Source organism: Schistocerca americana, chromosome 1, assembly GCF_021461395.2.
Source record: "Schistocerca americana isolate TAMUIC-IGC-003095 chromosome 1, iqSchAmer2.1, whole genome shotgun sequence".
Classification (NCBI taxonomy): domain Eukaryota; kingdom Metazoa; phylum Arthropoda; class Insecta; order Orthoptera; family Acrididae; genus Schistocerca; species Schistocerca americana.
In genome coordinates, this window is record NC_060119.1 from 347,221,669 (window position 1) to 347,236,363 (window position 14,695).

Sequence of the window (14,695 nt, forward strand, 5' to 3'; positions counted from 1 at the left end):
ATACTCTACTGATATACCTAAATGAATTAGGCCTATCAGGCGCGACTTTTAACGCTGAATGACCTTAAAAAACAATCATTTATATGAAATACAAATTCAAAGTTTATTCGTGTTCATGGTAAACAAATTTAAATCAGCGCATCCGCTTTACTTCTTACATACTTTTCACTTTTTAATGACTAACGCGACTGCAAACGAGAAATTTTTGTGTAATAAATTGAAAGAAGCACTAATAGATTTATATATGACTACTATATGATATATAGGGCGCAAAGGAGAGCATATTGGCGGAATAATGGTAAGTTTGCTTTGTTTTTCGAACAAGTGTGGTATAATTAATAACATTAGCAGGGAATTTTCATGTTGCAGGTTGCTACCACTGTTGACGGGGATTATCAGATATATCCGAAAGTGTAGTTAGGAAAATGTCAGCAGTGTTGCTGAGGTGAATGTGGTGGTGTTCAAGGTAAGACAATTATTATGAATGTCAGGTTGGTGTGATAAATGGTTGGAAATGTTATTCTTTTTTTAATGGCATGTCATTTGAGTTCGTATGCTCTGCAATGTGAAAAAGCCCTTCGTTTGTCTCTGTACCCATGAACAGTTAATACTGTCGCCTCAGATGCCTAATTTTGACTGCGTATTCATTTGCTAAACTCGTGCTTCTTCAGTTTTCGATGTCTTTGTGCTAACCCCCGAATGTCATAGCCAATACTGATCGTGATTTTCTCAGCATTCGCTTAATTATGTAACTACTGTATTGACGTTCGGTTATGTTCTAAGTAATTGCTTGATAGAAACGTCGGCTAGACGGTGTTGATGCATTTAGGTTATGCTGAACGTGAGGTTGACAATCACTTACTTTATTCCCGGTGCCTCTTAAATGTTTTCCAGTGCACGTAAATCTGGAACTGAATAGGGACACTACTGTGCGCTGGGAATCTGTATGTGTGTGTGCTATGTAATTAATTTTAAAATTTTTATACGTGCATTGTTGCACTTTGTACTAGGGTGACATTTTTGTTGTGTTATTTGACAGGCCAGTGAAACACAAAACTTAGGTCAACTAAGCGAACATTTTAAACGTAATACTGTATCCGCAAATGGTAAGGTGTAATGCGTATTCATATACGTCATCACTGTCTTGTGATACCACTTACAGCCGCGTTTAGATAGGATGAATCTGTATGTGACCAGTTTCAACGCGTGACGATTATATGTGAAATTTCTTGCAACTGCGACAAATTACGACTGTAGAAGGCGAATGATGGGGAATCATCGTCACGATCCAACAGATTGCATCAACGGAGCACAAACACCACTAAAATACATTACATATTCCCAAAAAAGACCTTCTGACCTAGCTCGGGAACTCGTGTCAAATAACTTACAAAAATATCAGCTATACTGGAGCTAAAATAACAAAAATATCAGCTATACTGGAGCTAAAATAATTTATGCGACGGGTTCGTTTATTAATTATTTTGTTATGTATGCTGCCTGCTTATTAGCTGATGTTTGGTCTACATATCAGTTGTTTTATTGAAGACTTTGGCCTCTTTAGTGGCTTTTGATTTGTTGATCAACCCATCGGTATGGAACTGCTATCGGTAAAAATAGGTAACATTTTAAGTGACAACTCATGATTTATTTTATATATGTTATTAATATATACGATTTATGGCTTAAAGTAGGTTTTTTGTCTTCGATATTTTACGAAAGTTATGTTATCAGGACTCTTGAAGATAACTGCAGTAAATATAGGTGAGTATCCTTGACCTTGGGGATGAGGCTTTTTTTCTAAGTTTTGGCGCGGAGGAATTGGTGAAATTCGAATGAGTTCGTGCAGCTTCGGATTGTTTCCGTCCGTTGCCAACCTTAACCAGGAAACTGTACATGCGTCAAAGTGTAAGCGATGATCGTGTTTTAACGCTACGAGCAACCACAGCAAAGAGTCCGAAGTTATATTGTGCGTATAGTATGCTTACAAATTAAGGAAAAGGTCATGAGTTGTATTGGCTTTTATGGCTTATTTACTTGTATTTACGGGCCACCTTCCACACGAATATGTTTTGATTATGTATGAGATACGGCCATTCAACATACGCATCTTCAGACCACGCATGTTACTCTGCTGAAGATAGGTCATGTACGTAGCTTCATACTGCAATAGATGGAATCGGATTTCTGGCTACTGCGCTTCTATAATTCCATGTGCAAGCCCCCCCCCCCCCCCCCCCAATCCTTTAAATTGAAGAAGTGGCTTGAACGTACTTCCCAGACAACATTCTAAAGAGCTTGTTACATGTATTTATTTATTCATGCAGTTTTTTTGTTTCCTGTAGGGAGTTACGAAGTAAATGAAGCTGTACAATGTGAGGCGGCTATTAGAAACTGTTATGAAGTTGCAGTCAGCTATTTGCGCTTGGATTTACCGAATTTAACCTTTTTTTTTTTTTTTAAATTGACAAGAAAGATGCTAATTTGAAAATTGCAGCAGCTTTTTATCACCAACTGCTAGCTCAGGTTCTCCATGATCACATTGTTCATCATAACAGAATGAATTATCGACATTAGTAACAATTTAATGTACCTCACGACTTTTACTTTAGGAATTAATATAGCTGGCCATGGATCATTATATAACTGATATATCAGCAATGGAAAAAGAAAATGTGGTACATATAAGTGCATAAACAAGTTACATAAATACATGTAGCCTAGTTATTTATTCTCCATAGTGATATAACAGTTTACTCCAGATTTTGTGTGTGTGTGTGTGTGTGTGTGTGTGTGTGTGTGTGTGTGTGTGTGTGTTAAAATTCGTACCATACTGGTACCTTCAGGGAACTGTTGTACTGGCGCAATATATCAAGTTGCTTCTAATTAATATGGTGCAATTGAAGGTGATCCATTCCTGTGCTAAGTATTCTTTAATGCTCTAAAACATTTATTTGTGACATACACTGCAAATGAAGAATACAAGAGCTGCAAATTCTAAATTAGTGAAATAATTCATAAAAGCAATTTTCGTGCAACCATATTGAGATATGGTACTTTTGAGAGCTTGTTAAATTATTACGTACCTGTACACGAAGGATTGTGTTGTACATTGGACTTTGCTAATCACTATACTTCCTGCTGTTATAAAAGTGTACATCATTGTTTAAACTATTATGTTGATTGCATTTTAAAACAAATTCTATAGATGTAGAAAATACTATTGATGGCAGTGTAAGTAATTTCTCTCTCATGAACATCCTTTTTTAAAATATTTACACTGCATAGGCTTGAGAGCAATCATGAATTGAGAGGTTTGTTCTGGGGCTATGAGTTTGTTAATATTGTAACATTACCCTATTTACTTGTGCCAATATGCAATCAGGGGGTGTGCCTGCATCGAATCTGACTGAAATGTGTTTGTCTCGAGTAAACTATTTCAAATGATATATTGCACACAAGGCATACAGTTCAAATACTTTAATAGCATTTTGATGTTGAGTCACCTGACATAGTCCATATCAACTCAGGCAGTCTAGGAAAAAATCTTATCTTCATAGTCTGGATGTTATTGAATTTAGAATATGTTAAAATGAAGGACTCAATAAGGAATGCATATTTTTTTGTTTTTGCCAGAAAAGTTTCTGCTCAGATATACAGCCCTCCAAAGATGGCATACCATTTAGAAGATGTAAATTTTTGAAAAAACTTAAAATGCTGTATCTCTGGAACAGTTCCAGATTTTTGTTGTTTTTTTTTTACTGTTTGAAAGATAATTGCTTTGTGATTACAAAGAAATCCTCCAGTTGGACTTACCTGTCAGTCAGTTCTTTTACTTTAGCATTCTGAACTTTTTTAGAATTTATGGAATTATTTTTAAATGCTAATGCAGAAAATTTTGATTTTTTTTTTTTTTTCTGTTGATTAGTACCATATAGTTCTACATTCCCTGAAAAGGAGAGCTTCCTCTTTCAGGTTGAACAGGTTTAATAAACAATTGAAATTTTTTGCTATCATTGCCACATTATTACGTAACAGGGTCATAAAAATCAAAATGTATCCTTATTTAACATAATTTTAGCTTTGAAAGATGAGTAAGAGACTCATTTTCAAACATTTTAATGGTTCCAAAATGTATGTTAGAGATCCAAAGACTTTCGATTTATACAACTTCTGGTCACTCTGTTTTGTATTGAAATTAGCAAGTCAATGAACTAAAAATGTGTTCCACTTCTTCACTATCTTTCTTTGATATAGAGTGAAGCCTTCTTGTTGAACCAATAGGATCTGAAGAACTGACAATCTTCAAACCATTGTGAACAGGAAGTGAGCACTGTTGCTGTTCTTGCTGTCCTTCAGCCGGAAACCTATATTCAGCAGGGGACCCATGTGGTAGCATAACGTTCATTACAATTTCGTTTAATGCATAACTGGTGTCTATAATCTCTGCAATCCACCAGTCACAGTCATACACATGACCTCAAACATCCCCCTTCTCAGGTTGTGAGTCTGAATATTATTCTGCTGTTTCCTGGGTGTTGGCCGAAAGAATGAAATTTCTTCTTTGTTGCTCTTTAAAGTGCATGCAATAAGAGTTCCCCCATCACTTTGAGTCCAAAAATGTGTGTACTGAATTCCCTTCGCAGGAGTAATTTGTTTAGATCATTCTTCTTTTTTCTATTCATGGAATTCTTCGATTTCCTCTTTGGACAAAAGAATCAGGTATGTGGATGGAAGATTTCACAACTCTCGTATAATCATCAGCATTCTGAATTGCAGCTATATTTGGTTTGGAAAGATTGTTTTGTAGCATGGTGCTTCAGCAGGCCTCCTACACCATTACAAGGTCCCTTCCTGTGACCAGTAGCACTGTATACCCAGTCAGTTGACACAAGCAACTTACTCAATTCAAACGGCTGGTAACAAGTTTTGAAATGGCTAGAAGCACCATCAGAAATAATGATGATCTTCTCTGCCCCTGTTTGCAGTTGAAGAATTTTGCGCATTGCTAGCAAAGCATATATGTGCTGAGTTATGTCCTATGTCATCACTTACAACTGCAACACTTGTGGTTTTGTTTTGAAAATGTCACTCTTGTAAAAACTGAAACCTGGTCATTACTCTGATACACTTGTACTTCTTGTGGGAGAATTACAGACCAGTTCTTAGCAAAATCTCAGAAGCACTAGACATAGTTCTTCAGCTTCTACACACTCTTACACTTCAGCAGTGTGTTGTTGCAGTTTCTTCAGATGCTGTGTCGCATACATAATTCCTGCAGAGTTATCTGCTACATCTTCCAGGTGAAGTGTCTGTAAAGACAGTCCTCCCTTTTCATGGCAGTAACCACATTCTCAAAACAAACAAGTCTCTTGCCTTGTCACAGACTACTAATGACTTCATACCCCCAACCAAGGTGCCACATGTCACTTGCTCCAGTAAGTTTTTCAAAGTTATCACACAAAAGTTCAAAATTTGCACAGTACGCACAGAAACAGACATCTCTAGGTGAGTGTGGACCTACCCACTTTGGTTGTAGTGCATAAAATTTTGATTTTCCAACATGTGAAGTTGTATAATTGCTCCTATAAGTCAGCCGTTGTGCCCGAGTGGTTCTAGGTGCTTCAGTAGGGAACCGCGCTGCTGCTACGGTCGCAGGTTTGAATCCTGCCTCGGGCATGGATGTGTGTGATGTCCTTAGGTTAGTTAGGTTTAAGCAGTTCTAAGTCTAGGTGACTGATGACCTCAGATGTTAAATCCCATAGTGCTCAGAGCCATTTGAACCATTTGCTCCTATAAATTGCAAAGGTTTCTTCAATACTGTGAGTCATGTACCTCTTCACTTTCACAACTTTTTGACCTTCAGCTGTTAGAGTTATAGTGTCTTTTTTGTTGGCAATCTGGCAAGAACAGTCCCATTTATCTTCCAGATAAAATGACTGCACTATTTGAACTTGAGCTGCTTCTACAGATCTCACATTTCTTGATTTGTTTACCGTGTACTTTGATACTGATGGAATGTGGTTGAAAATTGTTTTCTTTGAAAATGTATCTGAAATAATAGCTAAAACTTGCACCATTTCACTGTAGGATGCACAACAGCTCAATTGTTCTTTGTGAAAAATTCCTGGCAAGAGGTGCAAGAGTGCTTTGGTTCATTTTCTTCTGAAGATGGAATTTTTACTTTGAAGAGAGTGGTCAGTTTTGCTGTAGGGTATTCATGCGTAGCTTTAGTTGTTTTCTCTGTGCTTTCTTGATGCATAGAGCTTATGACTTGACTTGACTTAACTGACCATGGTTTCTTAACAGGACTTATACCTACTTCTGTAGTTGACTGATTCTTCCTCTATTGATGCAGAATCTGCACCATGAAGGCTTCACCTAGTTCAGATAGTATCATTGTTGTTCTGTCAAAACATTTAAAATACAAAAAGTCTTCACTGGAAACTTCATTTTGAAACAGTCTTCAAATGAGAACACTTATTCCCAATCTGAACAAAGTCTCGCTCTCTTTTTTATTTTCACTCTATTATTGATATGCAAATAGTCAGCACACTTCACTCACCTGTGGTCCCAGTCAGAAGACATTTCAAACAGTCCTGTTCACAAAACACACTGCTGCTGTGTCAACTGGCAAATTCCTTGTGAAAACATGGAACTCACTGGATGGTCTCAGATTTCTTAGAAGTCTCTTCAGTAAACAAATTAGCACTGAACAACTACAATACAGAAACCTGCAATGAACAACCATGACAAAGAAGCTGACAACAAACTACAAAAAAGTGTAAGAATATCAGCAACAATGAAAGTGAAAGAAATTACTCCAACAATGGAAGTAAAAAGTAATTACTCCAACAATGTAAGTGAACAGAAATAACTGTAACAAAGGCAATAGAAATAAACATTGTAACAAAGAAATTCGTAAGAAACAGCTTCAGTGAAGATATACATTAGCCTTGAAAGTTAAAAAAAATGATTTTCTAAAATAAAGCCTGTCCAGCTTATAAGTAGATTCTCTCCTTTACAGAGAATATAGTAATACATGGTACTAATCAACAGAAAAAAATCTAACTTTTCTGGAGTGGCATTTTTGGAAAAAATAAAATCTGTAAATTATAAAAAAATTTAAAAGGTGACAATAAAAAAACTTTGACAGATATGCCCAAATGGAGGATATCATTGTAATCATAAAGCAATTATCTTTCATATAAAAAAAACCTCTAACAAAATATCTAGAACTGTTAGAGATACAGCATTAAAAAAAAAAAAATCCGAAATTCGCATCTTCAAAATGGTGTTCACAGCGTCATGTCTGGATGCCTATATCTCGGGACAGGAATTTTTTTGGAGAAAACCTAAAAAGTGTGTGTTTCTTACTTACTCCTGAATTTTAACATTTGCTAAATTTAATAACATCTGAGACTATGAAGGTAATCCTGCTGCCTGAAGTGATACGGATTATGCCACCTGTGATTTATGACCAGATTGTGTCTCACACATTGCTGATGTCCTATAATGTCATTGTTCCAGTGCAGTAAACTAACAAAGGCTTCCTTATTGACACTAATTAATGTGTGGCAAGTAAATCATTAACACATTCACTAATTTCACTGTCCGTACAAGTTGTAATATTGAAATGAAAATGATTTGCACGGTAAGTATAATTTAGAAATAACGTAGCTCACAGTCAAATACTATTGTCACAGTCTGCAGAATGCATTATTGTAAATTAAGACGATTTGTGAGACTAATTACAAGTCCACAGCCAATCATTGCAAAACAGTCACTGTATAAACTCTCGGACACAGAATGTAAATGAAACTCACACCTTGTTACGACTTTGATTTGTGCAAACTTGTTTACTTACATTGTGCAATAATTTTTGGCGCAGATCTTGCTCATAACATAACCTCCTGCAGACAGATTCGACTGGCTTCCAATAGCCTTTCTTTTATAAGATTGCAATAATTAAAACTTGACCTATCTATTGTTGCTTGCTGTATTTCTACAAATTACAATTAAAGGTTTCTGTTTCTGAATCTGAATCACTGGGTAGTGGATTAAGATTTGTTTCACTGAGAACTTTCAGATAAGGTGATAATTGCTGTTGAATTACACTGTTTAGTTTGCCAAAAAATGAGATTGTATTTCAGTAACAAAATTTTAATTATTCTAGATAAACTAAGTCACACCAACAGATTTTGATCAACTAAATAAATATACTAGATAATGAAAGTAAAGATGGCTAAGCCCTGAGGTATTATTCAAGATTTTTGGTACTGTGCACATTCCATGTAAGTGATAATCTGATAATCTTGAAGATATTCGGGGAAAAAATGGGAGGGAAGGGGGGAGGGTGTAGAAAAACAAACATAACAAGGAGAAGGAAGCCACCTGGTTTGCTGCAATCTCCCCCCCCCCCCCCCCCCCTCCCAATAGAACTAACAATCATCCATGTTTAAGCCACAGAATTCAGTGATTTTTGTGATAATAAGAAAATGTGTATACCATTTTAAAGTAGTTACCATAAATTATTTAATTGCAATAAAAATATATGAAATATTCAAATACAATAACAGTTTGTTTACATCTGTACTTAGCATATCATTTTTGCACACCAGTAACTTCAGATAATTTGCAGTTCAGAGAAATACAGCATTTGTGAAGGATTAGTATGAAAATATGATAAGTATGTGTGTCACACAATTGCCTTAAGAACTGCAATAGCAACAAACTCTCAAAACTCTTACAAGTAATTATTTACTCAATATAAAATTGTAGGGAGTACTTGCTGATATCAGTACTTCAATTGGCACTATGATAGTGAACACAAGTTTGCAAACAATGACTGTATTAGGATGAAAATTAGATGCTGTCTTATACACTTGTGTCTGCCAACAAACATGAAGTCAGTCTTCCTGGTTTTCTCCTCCCCCTGGCACTCCAAAGGATCTTTACTTGTGCCATGCCATATTCAAACACTTTGTTTGCTGGTTTGCTCTGTGGACTTACGAACTATTTGTGATACGTTGTTAACGGCAGGCATAGTTGGTGTATGAATAAGTGCATTTTCATGGCTGTTATGTATTCTACTAGTTGTCTGGTCACATGTCCATCCATGTGGGAGACCCTCATGCAAGCAGCTGGAAAGTATACTGAGTTAAACATAGCGTGTAATTTGTAGAATTCCTTGTCATTTTCAACTCTCTTTGTTTTCATTCTACTTTATTCTCTGGAAGTTGGCAGAAAAATTTACAAATAAATGTACGTAAAAATATAACAGCTTCCCCCGCCCTTCCCTTGAATATTCATATGGATTGATGAGTGCAAGATACACCATACACATTTGCTCATAACTCACTACAATGTTCTTATTGTGCAAATTTATTTTCTTATTTTTTGGCATGAAAGGTAAATGCGATATTCCTGCCCAGATATCTGTCTAATGCTACACAAAAAACATCACTCTCTTCAGTAAGGAGTTTGATTGGAAAAGAAAACACTAAGCTTAAAGATTATGCAGTTTCATATGGAGTAACTCTTCAAACTTTATATGCACTAAAACATTGCAGTGCCATATTTTTTTGTGAGTCCCCAGCTAACAACTGTTGTTCGCATACCTTGCAATTGTGCATAATGTGCAGGTCATTGATATACAGGAGCCAGATTGACTCTTGATGCACACTACACTTCACCACAGCTGGACTAGAGCTCTAGGCTATATTGTAATAATGTTAGTGTCTTCATTTTCCAGTTTGTATAATCCAATATATCTTGTGTTAAAGACTTTCTTTGATATTTTGAGGTTTCACCTTTATCAATTAGCAGCTCGTGATAAATTACAACAAATTCATGTGATAAACCTATACCAGAGTTGTTGAAAGAAGCTCCTTGACAGCTGGCAGTGCTGTTTCCAACATTCCACTCTGAAGTGCAAGTGTTCGCAGATAAAAACGGCAGTCATCTGTACAGCTGCCACAACACTGAGGTGTTACCATAAACATGTACACATAATTGCATTGCGTGATTGGTTGAGATTGACATGTGAAGCAGTCCAGTGCAACTTTCAGGAATTTTCTTGTGCCAAATCAACTATAGAAATGTACATGCAATCCTATCTTTCTTATTCTATTTTATTGATATGGGATGTACTGGATGAGGTATAGCAGATAATGATGAATAACCTTTTCTAAAAGAATTTTGTATTTCTCGTACTACTGTTTCTGAGACAAAGTTGTCTAATCTGAGTAAAATAATTTTTTAACACTACTTAACATCAGTAGTTTTCAACTTTATCAGCACTGCCTCTTTTTTGCGGTGGACTGTAGCGAATTTTACACTATTTATTAAACTTTCCTGGGTCAGATGAACTAGAATTGGAAAGAGTAAAGGATTGCAATTTTTAAGAATAATTGACGAAATTTCATCCCTGTACACTGCAGACTATTTCCTGCATTTCATTTGTGATTCAGTTGTATCCATTCATACACATACTCGTTTTTGTACTGAATTGGGAGTTCTATGATAACATGTACCATAGTTCATACCTAAACTACTTGAATTCATAAAATGGGCAATAAGTATTACTGACCATATAACAGTATACAGCATACACACTCGCTTTTCAGTTGGGTGTTATTAGTGCTAGGTTTTGGTTTGCTAATGTTAATGTAGTTTACTATCTTTTCTTTTGCAATTTGTGCAGTATATAGGTTCAAGTCTTGTTAGTAGGCTGCCCAACCCGACTGATGGTTATCTGTATCTGATGTCTTTGGGGATTCCTCATATAAAAAAATTTTCAGCTGCAGTGGACTTACAGTGCTGCAGCTCTTCTATTGTGTGCTGATTTGATCAGTTCATTGTTATTACTGTAGCCAATTAGATGGTAGTATACGATAGCAAATGAGAATCGCTGAAACTTATAACTTTGTCATGAATATTTGCCTGTTTTTCTGTATGTCACTATTTCCAAGCTTGTTGTTGCGTTGAGACCTTATAATTTTGTTATGAATATTTGCCCTGTTTTTTTATGTATGTCACAATTTCCAAGATTGTGATGGGTTGGGACCTGATAGCTCAATAGATATTTGTGCGAGTGTAGTGAAATACTGGATAACTTCGTGTAGGTATCAGAGGAAATTACAAATGAGCAACGTGATTGGCTATTTATACCGGACTTAATTTGTTATGTTCACCCACCGTCATTCATTTTATAGGACAGTCTTACACAGTTTTGAACATTTTTTTTTCCTTGTGAAATTAATCGAACATGTTACATTCAGATATTTAAATAGTGCTTTAAAAAAGTTATTCAACTTGGAAACATCCTAGTAGGACTGGCACTCGAACCTGTGGCCTTAACTAGCCAAGCACAACTCATGACGTATCAGCATGTCTTTACTTGCACCAGTACTTCATCTCCTATCTTCCAAATTTCACAGAAGTTCTCCTGTGAAACTTGCATGACACACACTGTAGGAAGAAAGGTTCAGTTTGTAGAGCACTTGCTTGCAAAAGGTGACAGTCCTAGACTCGAGTCTCGGTCTGCACACAGTTTTAATCTGCAGAATCAGTGCACACTCCACTGCAGAGTAAAAAATTCATTCTGGTTTTTCCATCTGTCTGCAAGTTTTCTGCACAATACACATCATTACAAGTACAGTGAAGACTGTAAACTTTTAAAGTTTTCCAGTTGCACATCTAGTTTGCTTCACCTTGGGTGTACTGTGTGAATAATTAATTCTTAATGTTTCAGTTATCTGGCAAGAGTGATCAGAGGGCCAAAGATTTGTTGTACTGACGGTACAGTTTGCTAAATTGGTGTAGTCAGGATTTCTGAAGCTAGAGATGTCAGTAATCAGTCTAATCAATGGTTAGTCAAACATATGATGGCGCTTCAGCAACAGCGGGCAGAGAAAGAGGACTAAAACAGTTCAGGCCCTATGCGCTGTTTATTCATTGTTACGCACACCAACTGAATTTGGTACTGTTACATTCCTCCAAAATCATAAGACAAGTACGCATGTTTGTAAGTGATCTTAATGCATTCCATTCGGTTTTCAGCAAATCATCAAAACGAACTGTATTGTTAACTGAGAAAGGATTTAAACTGCCACATGCGGGCAACACTCGCTGGAACTTTCGTCCCAGGGCAGTTTCAACAACATCTAGTCATTTCTCAGGGCTATATAGTGTTTTTAATTATATATTTGATGATACAGACTCTCAGTGGGACCCAAAATCTTTGAGCTGTGCTGTGGGAATGAAAAGATGGATGGATTATCCTATGTTTGTCTACTTGCTTTGCTTCTACCGAGGGTGCTTTGTTTATGTTGGTCATCTCTTTAATGTTCTTCAGTCAAAATGTGTCAGTATCACTGCTTGCCAAGACGAAATAAGAATTGTTTTGAGAAACTTACGACAATTAAGAACAGAAACATTCGTTGATGAATGCATTAAATGCAGCTTGTGTTTGAATGGCAACTTATCGTTCTGTGACAGTCAAGACATCTCTCAGGACACTAACTTACGAGATACTGGATTTGCAAATTGTTCAGATGGAAAGAAGGTTTCAAGACTTTCCCCAAATTCAGTTTGTTGAACTTTTGAACGAAAAGTGTTTCCTGAACTATCAAAAAGAATTCCCAAAGTTGAAACTACTTAAATTATTACAACAGTACCCTTTTTTCAAACAAGAACAACTTGAAAATGAACTGTGGAATATATATGTTGATGATAAAAAACACTATCTCCAAGAATCCTCTTAAAGTACATTGTCAACAATTATTTAGACTCCGTTTATGAAGAAACAACGAAGTTCCAGCGTTTGGTTTTGACCCTACCCGCAACTACAGCAAGCAGTGAACGAAGCATGAGTACTCTAAAACGAGTGAATAATTATTTAAGAAATTCAATATCCAACATCCAACTGTTGTGTTTGAGCACGTTAGCAATAGAAAAGACACTATTTGGAGAGCTATCCAGTGATCAGATCATTGCAGACCGAGTTATAGACTTATTCGTGGAAAGAAAAGACAGGCGCATTGCACTTGTGTACAAGAAAACGTAAGTGCTTCTTCTCTTGCTGCTGGAGCTCTACAAATTTGTCATCGTTTCTTCTTCTTATTATTATTATTAGTGGCGGTGGTAGTGATAGTAGTAGTAGTAGTAGTAGTAGTAATAGTAGTAGTTGTTTTATTTGATGCATTTTGTTTCATTTGTTTAAGTTATTGTTTATTGCACCATTTTGTCTCCCTATAATGACTGCAGAGTCTCCCCAACCTTTTCAACCATGCTACGCCACTGGTTAAGCTTCCAGAAGACATAGTCTTTGTGACTTTTCGTATGTACACACCATCAGGGGGGGATTGGGGGGGGGGGAGTATTAAAATGATAACGTAATCACCACAAGTGTTCAGGCGTTTATCCCACTGAGGATGAGATGATCAGTTCCTGTTTCGTAGAACACGGTTGACTGCTCATGGATCTGTAACTGCACCCGCTTTTGCATGTCCTTGTGCGACTGAAACTGATGTCCACACAGGTCGTCAAAGATGTGAAAATTACACAGTGAAGGGAATGTTGTTCGATTGAATCATGCTATTGTACGATAATGTTTGCCCCCCACGCACGCGCACGCGCGCGCGCGCGCACACACACACACACACACACACACACACACACACACACACACACACACACACACCACACTGCCAGTCGGATGAAGGCTATGCTTCATCAGTTTGGTTGACAAACTTTGCAATGTCCTCCATACAACCTACATCTTTCACTGCCGGAATTTTACATATTTTGCAACCTGAAGAAAGACGTATGGACATTAGTTTCAGTTGGACAAGGAAGTGCAAGAGTGGGTGCCATTACCGCATTCTACGAAACAGGAATATCTCCCAGTGATATAAATGTGTCAATGCATTTGGTGATTCCTTTGAATGGAACCAACCATTCCATAGTCCCACTGTGGCAGGTGTTTGGGTTTTATTTGACTACCCCTTGTAGTTCACTTCAATTGAAACTGATTGCTAACAAAATATAATAATAGTACTGAAGTGTTGAGAAGAATCCAGAATCTCTGTACTACCTATAATTAGATACTTTACAAAGTATTTGTACTCCTCGCATGTTTAAAAGAATAGTTTTACATTGCTCCAGAAGATAATTACACTACTGGCCATTAAAATTGCTACACCACGAAGATTACATGCTACAGACGCGAAATTTAACCAAAGGGAAGAAAATGCTGTTATATGCAAATGATTAGCTTTAAAGAGCATTCACACAAAGTTGGCGTCGGTGGCGACACCTACAATGTGCTTACATGAGGAAAGTTTCCAACTGATTTCTCATACACAAACAGCAGTTGACCGGCGTTGCCTGGTGAAACGTTGTTGTGATGCCTCGTGTAAGGAGGAATCACGTTTCCGACTTTGATAAAGGTTAGATTGTAGCCTATCGCGATTGTGGTTTATCGTATTGCGACATTGCTGCTCGCGTTGATCGAGATCCAATGAGTGTTAGCAGAATATGGAATCTGTGGGTTCAGGAGGGTAATACGGAACGCCGTACTGGATACCATCGGCCTCGTATCACTAGCAGTCGAGATGACAGGCATCTTATCTGCATGGCTGTAACGGATCGTGCTGCCATGTCTCGATCCATGAGTCAGCAGATGGGGATG

The 14,695-nt window shown here is 37.0% G+C and overlaps 1 protein-coding gene across 6 annotated transcripts in view; it reads left to right on the forward strand.

Annotated features, from left to right (window-relative positions):
- Positions 1–370: 370 nt before the first annotated feature.
- The window catches only part of LOC124599373 (maternal effect protein staufen-like), a 253,006-nt gene continuing 238,681 nt past the window's right edge, over positions 371–14,695 (forward strand). For 2 of the 6 annotated variants that reach the window (XR_006978568.1, XR_006978569.1), the window contains exon 1: positions 371–466. Coding sequence is in view for 1 of the 6 variants with exons in the window: in XM_047136072.1 (XP_046992028.1) it covers positions 450–466 (17 nt within the window). In the remaining 5 variants the exon portion in view is untranslated. Of the gene's footprint in view, positions 467–1,796; positions 1,970–2,028; positions 2,150–14,695 lie in introns of those variants that run through there. The other 4 variants (XM_047136072.1, XM_047136075.1, XM_047136073.1 and 1 more) reach the window with 4 other exon arrangements.